The sequence below is a fragment of the Panulirus ornatus genome, chromosome 21 (genome assembly GCF_036320965.1).
Source record: "Panulirus ornatus isolate Po-2019 chromosome 21, ASM3632096v1, whole genome shotgun sequence".
In the NCBI taxonomy this organism is placed as follows: Eukaryota; Metazoa; Arthropoda; class Malacostraca; order Decapoda; family Palinuridae; genus Panulirus; species Panulirus ornatus.
The window spans coordinates 19080062-19093796 of NC_092244.1; the positions used below are offsets into that span (position 1 = coordinate 19080062).

The 13735-nt window shown below is 39.7% G+C and overlaps 1 protein-coding gene across 6 annotated transcripts in view; it reads right to left on the bottom strand.

Moving 5' to 3' along the window:
* The window catches only part of LOC139756395 (uncharacterized), a 665354-nt gene that overhangs the window by 151079 nt on the left and 500540 nt on the right, over positions 1–13735 (bottom strand). For all 6 annotated transcript variants that reach the window (XR_011714330.1, XR_011714331.1, XM_071675809.1 and 3 more), the window contains 2 exons: positions 2935–3109; positions 1270–1391 (listed from right to left, as the gene is read on the bottom strand). Coding sequence is in view for 4 of the 6 variants with exons in the window: in XM_071675809.1 (XP_071531910.1) it covers positions 1270–1391; positions 2935–3109 (297 nt within the window). In the remaining 2 variants the exon portion in view is untranslated. The remainder of the gene's footprint in view (positions 1–1269; positions 1392–2934; positions 3110–13735) is intronic.

The following is a 13735-nucleotide window of genomic DNA, read 5'->3' on the forward strand; positions in this document are numbered from 1 at the left end:
TGGATCATAGGGTGGGGAAGGGGGCGAAAATTCTGGGAGCCTTGAAGAATGTGTGGAAGTTGAGAACATTATCTCGGAAAGCTAAAATGGGTATGTTTGAAGGAATAGTGGTTCCAACAATGTTGTATGGTTGCGAGGCGTGGGCTATAGATAGAGTTGTGCGCAGGAGGATGGATGTGCTGGAAATGAGATGTTTGAGGACAATGTGTGGTGTGAGGTGGTTTGATCGAGTAAGTAACGTAAGCGTAAGAGAGATGTGTGGAAATAAAAAGAGCGTGGTTGAGAGAGCAGAAGAGGGTGTTTTGAAATGGTTTGGGCACATGGAGAGAATGAGTGAGGAAAGATTAACCAAGAGGATATATGTGTCGGAGGTGGAGGGAACGAGGAGAAGTGGGAGACCAAATTGGAGGTGGAAAGATGGAGTGAAAAAGATTTTGTGTGATCGGGGCCTGAACATGCAGGAGGGTGAAAGGAGGGAAAGGAATAGAGTGAATTGGATCGATGTGGTATACCGTGGTTGACGTGCTGTCAGTGGATTGAATCAGGGCATGTGAAGCGTCTGGAGTAAACCATGGAAAGCTGTGTAGGTATGTATATTTGCGTGTGTGGACGTATGTATATACATGAGTATGGGGGTGGGTTGGGCCATTTCTTTCGTCTGTTTCCTTGCGCTACCTCGCAAACGCGGGAGACAGCGACAAAAAAAAAAAAAAAATGTTGATATATAATGTTTGTTGATATATAATAAATGTTGCATGACTTGCTTCTATGTTGTTATGGGACTAAATATGCTCTGTTCTCTTGAATTTGGCAGATTGCTTTAAGTTCCTTTATCATTTCGTAGAAGGAGACTAGTGTCATTTCCTCCTCTGGTTGTTCTTACCCAACCTCTGTTTGGTCCTTTATCCGAGTCTAAAACAGGGTATGTATTGTGACTGGCAAATGGGATATGTCTCATTATCCGTGATGTGTGACGGTCCTTGCACTAATCGTTCAAGCAGTAACTAAATTCTAATGATGACGACATATACCATAAACCTACTATTTCAGAGATTCTACATACACCATTCAACTTTTACAAAAAAGATACATTCTTATAAAAATGGAAAACTAAAGAAGTGTAATAGATTTGATATGAATATGTGTAGTGGATTCAATACTTTACCAATAAACTCACAAGAGCAACATAAAGGTTTTGTCTAAAAACTAAAGAAGTGTAATAGATTTGATATATGTGTAGTGGATTTAATACTTTACCAATAAACTTACAAGAGCAACATAAAGGTTTTGTCTACACATTTCACACATATTTTCTTCCTCATCTTCAATAAATCGACTCTTCTTTTTTCTATGAGAATCAGGTGTTGACAGCCTTTCACTTGCTTCTAGACCTGGAAAGAGAAAAAATAAAACTGATAACCATAAACATGCACACAAATTTAATTAAAATCAACAAAGTGTATTATATCATGATACTGAGCATTTAAATCCTTCAAGATCAGGATATTCAAAATTTCTACAAGTCTTATGAAATGTTCACTACAGTAACTAGTCTTGACTGTGATTTTATCATATTTTCCCAATAAATGCAGTTTATGTGAACACTGCAGTGATATACTATGACAACAAATTTGGCGTGCATTAATCTCTCATTTTCTCAGTCTGTGCCATCTATTTACCATAAAAATTAATGCTAGTCATCCTCTTACAAAAAAACATTTTTCTTGAGTGAGCACTACTCTATAATCAAAAGCTTTCAGATAACAACTCAACCCCATAGTTTGTCTGGTGAGCATAACTCTTGTTAATGCATCTTACCAAAGGATTCCATTACCAAGTCTGATCAAAATTTAACATGATCTAAGAAAGGGACCATAAAATACAGTTTGGGAAGTATTTACTGATGTACATATAGATGCATTATTCAATCATAATGCTGAACATAAGCTATGGGTCAATAATATGAATAACTGATCCAACTTTGATTAAAACCCACTATGACAGGACAAGACAAGTGGTCAATAACTAAACTTCAAGAGGAGCATGTAAATATACCAGCAAATATACTTCTACAATCTATCCAATTTTCAAGTACTCTGGTATACTGTAGTCTAAAGAGTTTTCTATGTGACTGAACAAAGCCACTAATATGCATACAGAGACATTGATTAATGAATGATGATGATATAAGTAAAACGGCCAAGTGTCATAATGCAGGAAATGGCAATCAAGTATAAATATATTTTTCATACTTGATCAACACTTCCCGTGTTAGTGACATAGCACCTGGAACAGAAGAAGATATGAAGCATTCATTAACACCCACTCTCTAGCTGTTCATGTGCAAAGCACCAAAACCACAGCTCCCTATCCACAAAAAGGCCCCACAGACCTTTCATGGTTCCACCAGCTGCTTCACATGCCCTGGTTCAGTCCACTGACAGCATGATGACCCCTGTATACCACATCATTCTAATTCACTCTATCACTTACACCCTTCTCACCCTCCTGCATGTTCAGGACCTGATCACTAAAAATCTTTTCACTCCCTTCCTTTTGTCTCCAGTTTGGTCTTCTCTCAACTTCTGACACATATAGCCTCTTTGTCAACCTCTCCTCACTCATTCTCTCCCTATGTCCAAGCAATTTTAGTATACTCTCTTCAACTCTCTAAACCAGGCACATTTAATTGCCACATCTCTCTCTTGTCCTTCATTACTTGCTTATTCAATCCACCTCACACCACATAGTCCTCAAACATTAAATTTCCAAAATACCCACACTTTAATGCACGTCCTTTTCTATAGCCTGTGTGTGTGTGTGTGTGTGTGTGTGTGTGTGTGTGTGTGTGTGTACTACATGCAAAAAGAAAATCTATAATGGCCCTCACAATCTATCTCTTATTGTAAAATCAAACTCAAAACAAAAACTTACCAATCTCAGCTAGCTGAGCTCTTAGTCTCTTTTCCTTTTCTACTACTTGTAATGCAAGTTCTCTAGCCCGCAAAAGACCATCCAACGTTGCCCGAGGGTCACTAATTACTGATAATACTAAACGGTCAAATGAAAACATTGATGGCTCACAGCAGTCATGAAGAGCTCTGAAGGACTAGAAGGAAAAGAAATATATGGCAAATTACTATGTTGGTATTCAATAAAACTTTGATGTGCTTCTTACACCTACTACCAAAATCATCTCTTAAGATATAATAATCACGTTTTATTGCAAAAGTCATAATATAAAATTTTGTAATTCATCATTCTGTCTTCTATTTTACATTTGTCCCTCATCAAGAATATCTTAAAGTACTCATCATACTATGGTGATCTCACAATCTGCTGTCATTCTATAATTTCACTAAGTATTCCTTCTGTGTAATGTATGCTACAGCATGTGATCATCACACAGTGCAAAATATATAAAGACTTCCACTGCAATAAGAAACAAGTAGAATGGAGAACAGAACTGTCAATAAATAATCCATATAAAGTTAACAATAATGCAAGGTGACATTAACTCTATAAGAAATACATGAATAACTAAATGAGATAAGAAAAAATTCTGAGATTTTATGCGCAACAGAAAGTTGTAATACAAGACAGGAGAATAATGGGAAACCAGAACAATGTGGAATAGTGAAGGTGTGCATTAAGTTATCTTTAGTGCAAATATCACATCATCAGATGAAGCAAAAAAGAAGTTGGATTGTTACAGCATGATTCTGACATATGAGTCAGATGTGACAGTTAAGACAATTATTCAGAAAATGGGTAAGAAGCTGGGTTCAAGATGATCCTAAGACTAGGAAGGTCTTAAAAATCAGTCACCATATGGGTACACACAGGGCCCCTGTAATCACTGGGAAATCATCAAAGTAATAAAGATTATGGGTCATGGTACGAGAGGCAAACCTGGGTAAGATAAATACAAGTATACAAAAAATTTTTATTTACAAGTGCAAGAACAAGAATATGTATACTTAATTGCAAGCTGAATAACAAAAAATACAAATGCACACAATTCCCAGAATTAGAGAAGGTTAAGGACGATCCTACCACAAAAATATTTGGAAAGGTGCAACATCCTCACTCACAGCACACACATAAACAGTGATACCATAAATACACAACACAAAAATAATTCTACCACCAAATATGACAGCAAAATAATCTCACATGCAAAACTACCGGTAATAAACAGATTACATCACTAGTAATAATGTACTGCTAGTTCACTTTCGATGCATCAATGATTATGGTATATTGACAATCTGGTAAAAGTATCAGGGTGCGAATGTTAGTCAGTATATATGTATTCAATGAACTTGGAACAGTTAAGAATTCCCAATTATCTCATTAGCTAAAACAACTATTCAAGAAAATGAGTCACAAAACACTCAACATCTATCAACAAATTCACAGTGGTTTGCTGGTGACATACATATGACCATGTGCAATGAGATACCCAACACTTGGTAACTGTAAAATTAAGTGTTGAACGAGGAAATACTAGCATAAGATGGATAATAGTTTAACACTAGTAATGCGCGGCTAGCCCACCAATTTACATCGGTGACATAACTCTAAGGATTTACTCAAAAATTATCCAAAAAACATCCCAAACACTATCTGATGTGATGGCTTTACTCCAATATATTGATTAGGCAGCTGGTTGTGGCATGTAGATAGCTCTTCAGATTTGCAAATAGCTCTTGCTGTTTGTAGATTCCTAATCAGTGAAATCCAGTGGGAGAGAATTCAAGTCCTATACAGGTCTCTGTAGGAACCATTGAAAGGCGTAACAAAGCACTGTACGTGAATGCAGATGAAGAGGATTGGAGACAGTGGTAATGCAGCAGTCAAAGCATCTTGCAGTAAGGGAATGTAAACTCCTGAAGAAAGTTAGTGCTGAAGCAATAGAAGGCTTCTATGAAACAGCGGCAGGAACTTTTGCTGTATGTCTGCTCTACAGTGTTGTCACCCACGGAAGTTTGATGCATCAATGACATTATCTCATTAGCACTGGGGGTATAACTGCAAAGTCACATATAGTTGTAATACAGGTACACCACCAATTTTCCGGCACCCTTGGTTCCGGATTGCCGGATTAACTATTTTGCCGGAACAACCGTGGTCACGAAATAATAATTCATCAACACACCTCTAACCCACTAATTATACATCTCCCATGTGCCTAAAGTATACCATGGACTGCTAGAAATTTCAATTAAACAAATATCAAATGTTTGAGCACTCTAAGATGGTAAGTCTGTCCTTAGATTGTTTGAATCCTGTGGGGTCTTCTTCGTCTTCTATTGTTAGTGTTTTCTTAGGTGTGCATCGCCAGAACAATGCAGTTTCGTCTGCATTATACACCTGCTCAGGACTGAGGTACTCATCAGCTACACGTTTCACAAATTCGTCCACATACTTGGCAACTCCTTCGTGGTTTGTAAACCACTTTTCTCCGCACTTTATTCATGGAAATCTCATGACGCTTCTTGAATCTTTGAAGCCATCCTTCACTATAGTCATACTCATGTTGTAATTTAATTTTTTTATGGAACAACTTAGCCTGGTCCATTATCATGCTACCTGACAAGTCCACTCCATCACTCCGACAATGTCAAAACCATTCCATCATCACTCAATCAGTACTCTTACCATCTTTCATTGTTTTTCTCTCATCATTTGCTTCTTGGAATCACTGTCTGCATTGACTTTCAATATTCATTCCCTTTGCTTTTTCATATCATAAAGAGATGATGAACCAATACTGTAGATGGCACACAGCTTACGCACCAAAACACCACAGCCCATTTTTTTCAACAGTTCTACTTTATCTTGGATTGATATGGACTGGTGTTTACATTTGACACCATGACTGACACTCTCATATGTCTTAGAAGCCAAAGCTAGGGATAAATTTAAGTAAAATAAGCTAAGAATCTCACAGAATTGCGGTATCACCACTAACAAATGCAGTGTAAAGAATGTAAATAAGCATGCCCTACACACAACGCCATCTGTGGCAACCCAGTAAACTAGTCTGGTAGCCACCATAATTTCAAGTTCCCTCACGTAATTTTGTCCGGACTAAAGGAGGTGCCGAACCATCAGTTGCCAAAAAATTCGGTGGTGTACCTGTACTGGTAAAGTGTTGTAGCACTGGGCTGTATCATGGACTACAGCACTCTTGTAGCTCCGTCTCCATGCAGAATCTCGTTTATGTCAACTTTTGCAAAGGTTAAGGTAGAGATGAGATGCGCTACTACTACTTGTCAGCAGCACTTGTAGGAGTGCCATTGTCTTAAGGTGCAGCTAAGGGCAAAGTTGGAGCAGTGTTACCATATCAAGATGCTGCTGATGCCACTCACACCCCTCCTCTGTCCAGCAATCTGTGTTGCTGACTCAAGGTCATGCTAAAACCCAGTTGTATGTATCCACCTCAGTGTGAATGGGAGCCAGCAGCAATGACCAGAAAGTTTCACTTGTGCTACCACCATACACATTGAAACATGCATCATAAGCTTCCCCAAACATATCACATTTTCATGGATTTAGCACCATCCATTTAGTTGCTACCTGCATGTTCTTCAACAAATTGGTTAGCAGATATCCTCAATTATAGCGTCATTTGGCACACTTTTGTTTAAGTTATGAATCGTGCAGGTTTCTCTGCATAACTCAACAGCACAACTACACCAAGGTTCACGTCAGTCTCATTTGTTCCTTGGGTCAAATTTTTATTTAAGACCTATACAATGGTGCGGGCTGAAGTGCAATAGAAGTCACACCACGCCTTACATTTGCATGAAGTTGGCTTGCTGGGTGGTTCAAGACTTTGCTGCAACAGCAGTTTGTTTACCTGGCATGATAATTCAGTCTTATGTGACTGATGACCTAAATGGTCATCTTGGCAACTCTCTGATGATGTTTGTGAGGTTTATACTGATGATGAGCAGAGTTGCTGTGTGCTTCAGTGTGTGCAGTGGCATTCTCAATCATGTCTCAGGAGGTTCTGGCCCCTTGAAATTTGATGTAGACTCTAAACATCTCTGGACACGATTTCTGAAACTGTGTTCGCAGTTTCACATATTTGGGATGTAGCTTTTAATGAACCACAGTCAGATAACACCAGAGCCTGGTACCAAACTGAGCTGCACAATCATTGTCTAGTACAAATTCTGTGTGGGAATTAGCACTTAACCCTTCTCTCAATGAGCCCATGAGCTTTTAATAGAGCTTTTTGTATCATATCATATGATTTAGTAGCCATGTCAATGTGGCAAAGGATCTCAGCTCACTTGTCCTTGAAAGACAGAGAAACACACACATTCAGCTGCTCTGAGAGTCTGTAGCTCTCAGCTAGGTCCCTGAACAATCAGTTTGGTACTGGTGCCTTCCTGATATCACTTCAGTTTGGGAAACTTTAGAACTAAATGAATAATACTGGAAGAGCTGGTGGATTGCTTATTTGAGCATTGAACATCAGACAGTTCTGGGGCATGTCAACATGCAGCATCTTCCTGCCATTCCTGTAACTCAACAAGTTCCTTTTGTGTTGCCATTTCTGGAGCTCATCTTCTCACTGCTTTTCCTCCTTGGAGACATGAGGCAGGAGTTGCCCGAACTCATCAGCTTCCTCAATATGGCAGCTCTTCTGAGTAACCCATTTTCATCTGCATACACTAGAGTATATTGAATTCAACAGAAGTAATATCAAGAGCTTCATAATAATCCTGTGCAAGAAGCATGGCATAAACACACAACATAATGCTGAACATGCATGGACACAATGAGTGCATGGTGAGGTTGGTGACATGAATAACAGCCTAGCTATGCAAAATGCTGGGCCCATCTGTTTGGGTGCAAAATATCACAAAATTAGTCTGTTGTACAAGTCAGATGTTGCAGTAAAAATGATTAATCAAAATAACAAAAAGATACATTCAATTTAAGATGATCCCAGGTCAAACGAGTCCTTATGTTACCATGGTGACATGAAGAGGACCCCTATTAACAACCAGGCGATTATCACAGACAGAAATAATGAGTCACTTGTTCTGGAGTAGATCTGGGTTATGAAAGAATATATAAAACGTAATCTTTATTTACCACTAGAATATCAAGGATATATACAAACATGCACAAGCACATGATTCCCAGGGTCAGAGGTAGATAGAGCCCACTCAGTCAGAAAAACAGATGCATTACCCTCATACACATCACAAGCATGAACATTACTGTAATACCATAAATGCAAAAAGAAAAATAACACCACCAGCAGGATAAATATCAGACACCAAATTAGTAAACAATGGTTATGTTACACAAGTTCAATCAGTATGGGCCAATAATCACTTGTATCCTAGCCACCAGGTAACAGGATTAGGGTGTGAATGGAATCAGTGCATTGGTACCCAATTATCATCTAGAAAAGAAGAGTTCTAATGTAGTTAACTTCCCAAAATGACTTCTCAGAGAGGAACTAAATCCCAAAGCATTTGGCAACTGTTAAATGTTAACTGTGGTTTGCTGTTTCCTGGATTACCCCCTCCCCCTTTTCTTCTTTCAGTTCTTAAAGGAAGGAACAGAAGGTGCCAAGCAGGGAGTGCTCTCCTCCTTGAAGGCTGAGGCTGGGGTGTTTAAACATGCATGGATGTAACCAAGATCAAAAGAAAGGAGAGACGGGTAGTAAGTCTGAGGAAAGAAACCTGGTTTTCTAGCTTTGAGAGAGAAAAAAAAAAGAAAAGAAAAAAGAAAAAAGCTTAAGGGTAAAGGGGATGAATGGTTTGGAAATGTCTTTGGAGTTAAGTCAGGGGTAGGTGAGAGGACAACATCTACAAAAAGGAGTAGCACTACTGCTAAAGCAGGATTTTTCGGAGTGTATAAAAGAGTGTAAGGAAGTAAGCTCAAGACTGACGAGTGAAAATGAAAGTGGATGGTGAGAGATGGGTAATTATCAGTGCTCATGCTCCTAGCCATGAAGAAAAGATCATGATAGGCAAGTGTTTTGGAAGCAGATTAGTGAGTGTGTCAGCAGTTCTCATACAGGAGACCAGGGATTAGTGATTGGTAGTGCAGGGTATAACTAGGGGCTTACTGTAATCAGTAATGTAAATGGAAATCAAAAATGGGGATGACTGTGTTGTTGATTGGTTCATAAGGATATTCAATGTATGTATGCATCATGGAGAAGTGCCTGAGGATTGGCGGAATGCATGCATAGTGCCATTGTATAAAGGCAAAGGGGATAAAGATGGGTTTCAAATTACAGGGGCATAAGTTTGTTGAGTATTCCTGGGAAATCATATGGGAGGGTACTGATTGAGAGGATAAAGGCATGTACAGAGGCATAAGTTTGTTGAGTATTCCTGGGAACTTATAAGGGAGGGTATTGATTGATAAGGTAAAGGCATGTACAGAGCATCAAATTGGAGAAGAGCAGTGTGGTTTCAGAAGTGGCAGAGGATGTGTGGATCAAATGTTTGTATTGAAGAATGTATGTGAGAAGTAATTAGAAAAATAGATGGATTTGTATTTCACATTCATGGATCTGCAGAAGGCATATGATATGGTTGATAGAGATGCTTGTGGAAGGTTTTAAGAATATATAGTGTGGGAGGTAAGTTGCGAGAAGCAGTGAAGAGTTTTTACCAAGGATGTAAGGCACGTGGACGAGTAGGAAGAGAGGAAAGTGATTGGTTCCCACTGAATGTCAGTTTGAGGCGGGGTGCATCATGTCTCCATGGTCGTTCAGTTTGTTTATGGATGGGGTGGTTAGGGAAGTGAATGCAAGAGTTTTGGAAAGAGGAGCAAGTATGCAGTCTGGGCTATAAATATGATTGTGCAGAGGAGGGGGGATGTGCTGGAAATTGAATGTTTGAGGACAACATGTGGTGTTAGATGGTTTGATCAAGTAAAATATGAAAGGGTAAGAGAAATGTGTGGTAATAAAAAGAGCGTGGTTGAGAAAGCATAAGAGAGTGTGTTGAAATGGCTTCGACACATGGAGATAACGAGTGAGGAAAGATTGACAAAGAGGATATGACTGTCAGAAGTGGAGGAAACAAGAAGCGGGAGACCAAATTGGAGGTGGAAGGATGAAGTGAAAAAGATTTTGAGCAATCGGGGCCTGAACATACAGGAGGGTGACTGGCGTGCAAGGAATAGAATGAAATGGAACGATATGGTATACCAGGGTTGTACTTGGGTGGTACTTGCAGGAAAGGAGTGCAAATGATTGGGGATGTATAAAAGAAAGCAGAAGGAATTCAAGAGGAAAGTGCAGGGGTTTAAAAACAGGGCAAATGAGAGTTGGGTGAGTGAGTATCAGTAAACTTTAGGGAGAATTAGATGTTTTGAAAGGATGCAAATGATGTGCAAAAGACAAGAGAATAAGTTGGAACAATGGAGGAGGGGGTAAAAGGGGAAGTGATAGCAGTTAGTGACAGAGGAGGGGTTGGAGTGAGTATTCTGAAGGACTGTTAAATATGTATGATGACAAGAGTGGCAGATGTAGGGTGTCTTGGTCAGGGTATTATGCAAAGTGTGAGAGCCATGGAGAATGGTTTGGTGAAGAGATGAAATGTGGCAGGGTGGCTGAATTTATTAAGTAAAAGGGTGACTGTGTTGCTGAATGGTTGCTAAGTATTTTTGATGTATGCATGGATCATGGTGAGGTGCCTGAGAATTAGTGGAATGTATTTATAGTGCCACTGCATAAATGCAAGGAGGATAAAGATGAGTGTTCAAATTACTGGGGTATAAGTTTGTTGAGTATACCTATGAGATTTATGGGAGGGTATTGATTACGAGGGTGATGGCATCTAGCAAAGCATCAGACTGGGGAGGAGCAGTGTGGTATTAAGAGGTTTAGAGGATGTGTGGATCAGTTCTTTGATTTTAAGAAATGAGTGAGAAATACTTACAAAAACAGATGGATTTGTATATGGCATTTATGGACCTGGAGAAAGCATATGATATGGACGATTGAGATGCCTTGTGAAAGGTCTTAAGAATATAAGGTGTGGGAGAAAAGCTACTAAAAGCAGTGAGTTCTTATCAAGGGTGTAAAGCATATGTATAAGTATGAAGAGAACAGAGTAAATGGTTCCAATTGAAGGAAGGCTAGCAGTAGGGGTATGTGATGTCACCATGGTTGTCCAATTTGTTTATGAATGGGGAGATAAGGGAAGTAAATACAAGAGACTTAGAGATGGGAGGGAGTATGCAGTCTGTGGGGGATGAAAGGGCCTGGGAGGCGAGTCAGTTGTTGTTTGCTGGTAACGGATTCAAGTGAGGAGCTGCAAAAGTTAATGACTGAGTTTGCAAGAGTGTGAAAGGAGAGAGTTGAGAGTAAATGTGAATAAATCTATCTACCTATATCTCTGACACCTGTTCCCTCCAGGAACTCCTATCAAGAGGGTGGCTACAGCAAAAGTCTCCACTTTTTCCAGTCCATACATGCCACATCATTCCCTGCTTTCTTACACTATTTCTCTCCCTCCACCAAATTCTTCCACTCTATAGGAAAGTCAGTTCACTTTGATATCCCACAATAGTAACTCAGTAATATGGAGAGTTCTTTTCATATGAACTTAACTGAAGATAAGATCCAATCACTGCACCAAATTTTGCGTGCTGATGGTTATCAAATCCACTTGCTTTATAAAGGTAGTAAGATGAAGAAAGTCCATATCTACTTTTGCACAGCCCAGTCACCACCAGTTCACTAAGAGAAGTGACCAAGGAGAGACACTGAATTCCAAACTAGTCTCCCTCATGAGGGTGGTTTGTATGGCTCTAGAAAGGATAATGGAAAAATCGAATGGATGACATACTACAGAGAAGAAATTACTTATAAGAGAGAGCACATTTCTAAGGAATGACCACATGCAGCTGAGGAGTCTGTGGAAAGAAAGGCCACTGTCTGTGAGGGCAAAGATGGGTATATCTTATGGTACAGTGGTCCAAACAGCACTTTACAGATGCAAGGCAAGGATATCAACATAAAAAAAAGTAGGGAAGGTGGATGTGTTGGAAATTAAATGCTTGAAGAAAATTTGTGGTATGAAGAGGGCTGATCAAATAAAATATAAGAGAAATAATACTTCCCAAGCATTCCTCACCTGTTGTAGAAGGCGACTAAAGGGGATGGGAGTGGGGGCTAGAAACCATCCCTCCTTGTATTTTAACTTTCTAAAAGGGGAAACAGAAGGAGTCCCGCAGGGAGTGCTCATCCTCCTTGAAGGCTCAGATTAGGATGTCTAAATGTGTGTGGATGTAAGCAAGATGAGAAAAAAGGAGAGATAGGCAGTATGTTTGAGGAAAGGAGCGTGGATGCTTTGGCTCTGAGTGAAACAAAGCTCAAGGGTAAAGCAGAAGAGTGGTTTGGGAATGTCTTGGGAGTAAAGTCAGGGGTTAGTGAGAGGACAAGAGCAAGGGAAGGAGTAGCACTACTCCTGAAACAGGAGTGGTGGGAGTATGTAATAGAGTGTAAGAAAGCAAACTCTAGATTGATATGGGTAAAACTGAAAGTGGATGGAGAGAGATGGGTGATTATTGGTGCATATGCACCTGGGCATGAGAAGAAAGATCATGAGGAGCAAGTGTTTTGGAAGCAGCTGAGTGAGTGTGTTATTAGTTTTGATGCACGAGACTGGGTTACAGTGATGGGTGATTTGAATGCAAAGGTGAGTAATATGGCAGTTGAGGGAATAACTGGTGTACATGGGGTGTTCAGTGATGTAAATGGTAATGGTGAAGAGCTTGTACATTTATGTGCTGAAAAAGGACTGGTGATTGGGAATACCTGGTTTAAAAAGAGAGATATACATAAGTATATGTATGTAAGTAGGAGAGATGGTCAGAGAGTGTTATTGGATTACATGTTAATTTATAGGCACGTGAAAGAGAGACCTTTGGATGTTAATATGCTGAGAGGTGCAACTGGAGGGATGTCTGATCATTATTTTGTGGAGGCGAAAGTGAAGATTTGTAGAGGTTTTCAGAAAAGAAGAGAGAATGTTGGGGTGAAGAGAGTGATGAGAGTAAGTGAGCTTGGGAAGGAGACTTGTGTGAGGAAGTACCAGGAGAGACTGAGTACAAAATGGAAAAAGGTGAGAACAAAGGAGGTAAGGGGAGTGGGGGAGGAATGGGATGTATTTAGGGAAGCAGTGATGGCTTGTGCAAAAGATGCTTGTGGCATGAGAAGTGTGGGAGGTGGGCAGATTAGAAAGGGTAGTGAATGGTGGGAAGAAGAAGTAAGATTGTTAGTGAAAGAGAGGAGAGAGGCATTTGGACAATTTTTGCACGGAAATAATGCAAATGACCAGGAGATGTATAAAAGAAAGAGGCAGGAGGTCAAGAGAAAGGTGCAAGAGGTGAAAAAGAGGGCAAATGAGAGTTGGGGTGAGAGAGTATCATTAAATTTTAGAGAGAATAAAAAGATAAAAGGCATATGATAGAGTTGATAGAGATGCTCTATGGAAGGTATTAAGAATATATGGTGTGGGAGGCAAGTTGTTAGAAGCAGTGAAAAGTTTTTATCGAGGATGTAATGCATGTGTACGTGTAGGAAGAGAGGAAAGTGATTGGTTCTCAGTGAATGTAGGTTTGCGGCAGGGGTGTGTGATGTCTCCATGGTTGTTTAATTTGTTTATGGATGGGGTTGTTAGGGAGGTAAATGCAAGAGTTTTGGAAAGAGGGGCAAGTATGAAGTCTGTTGGGG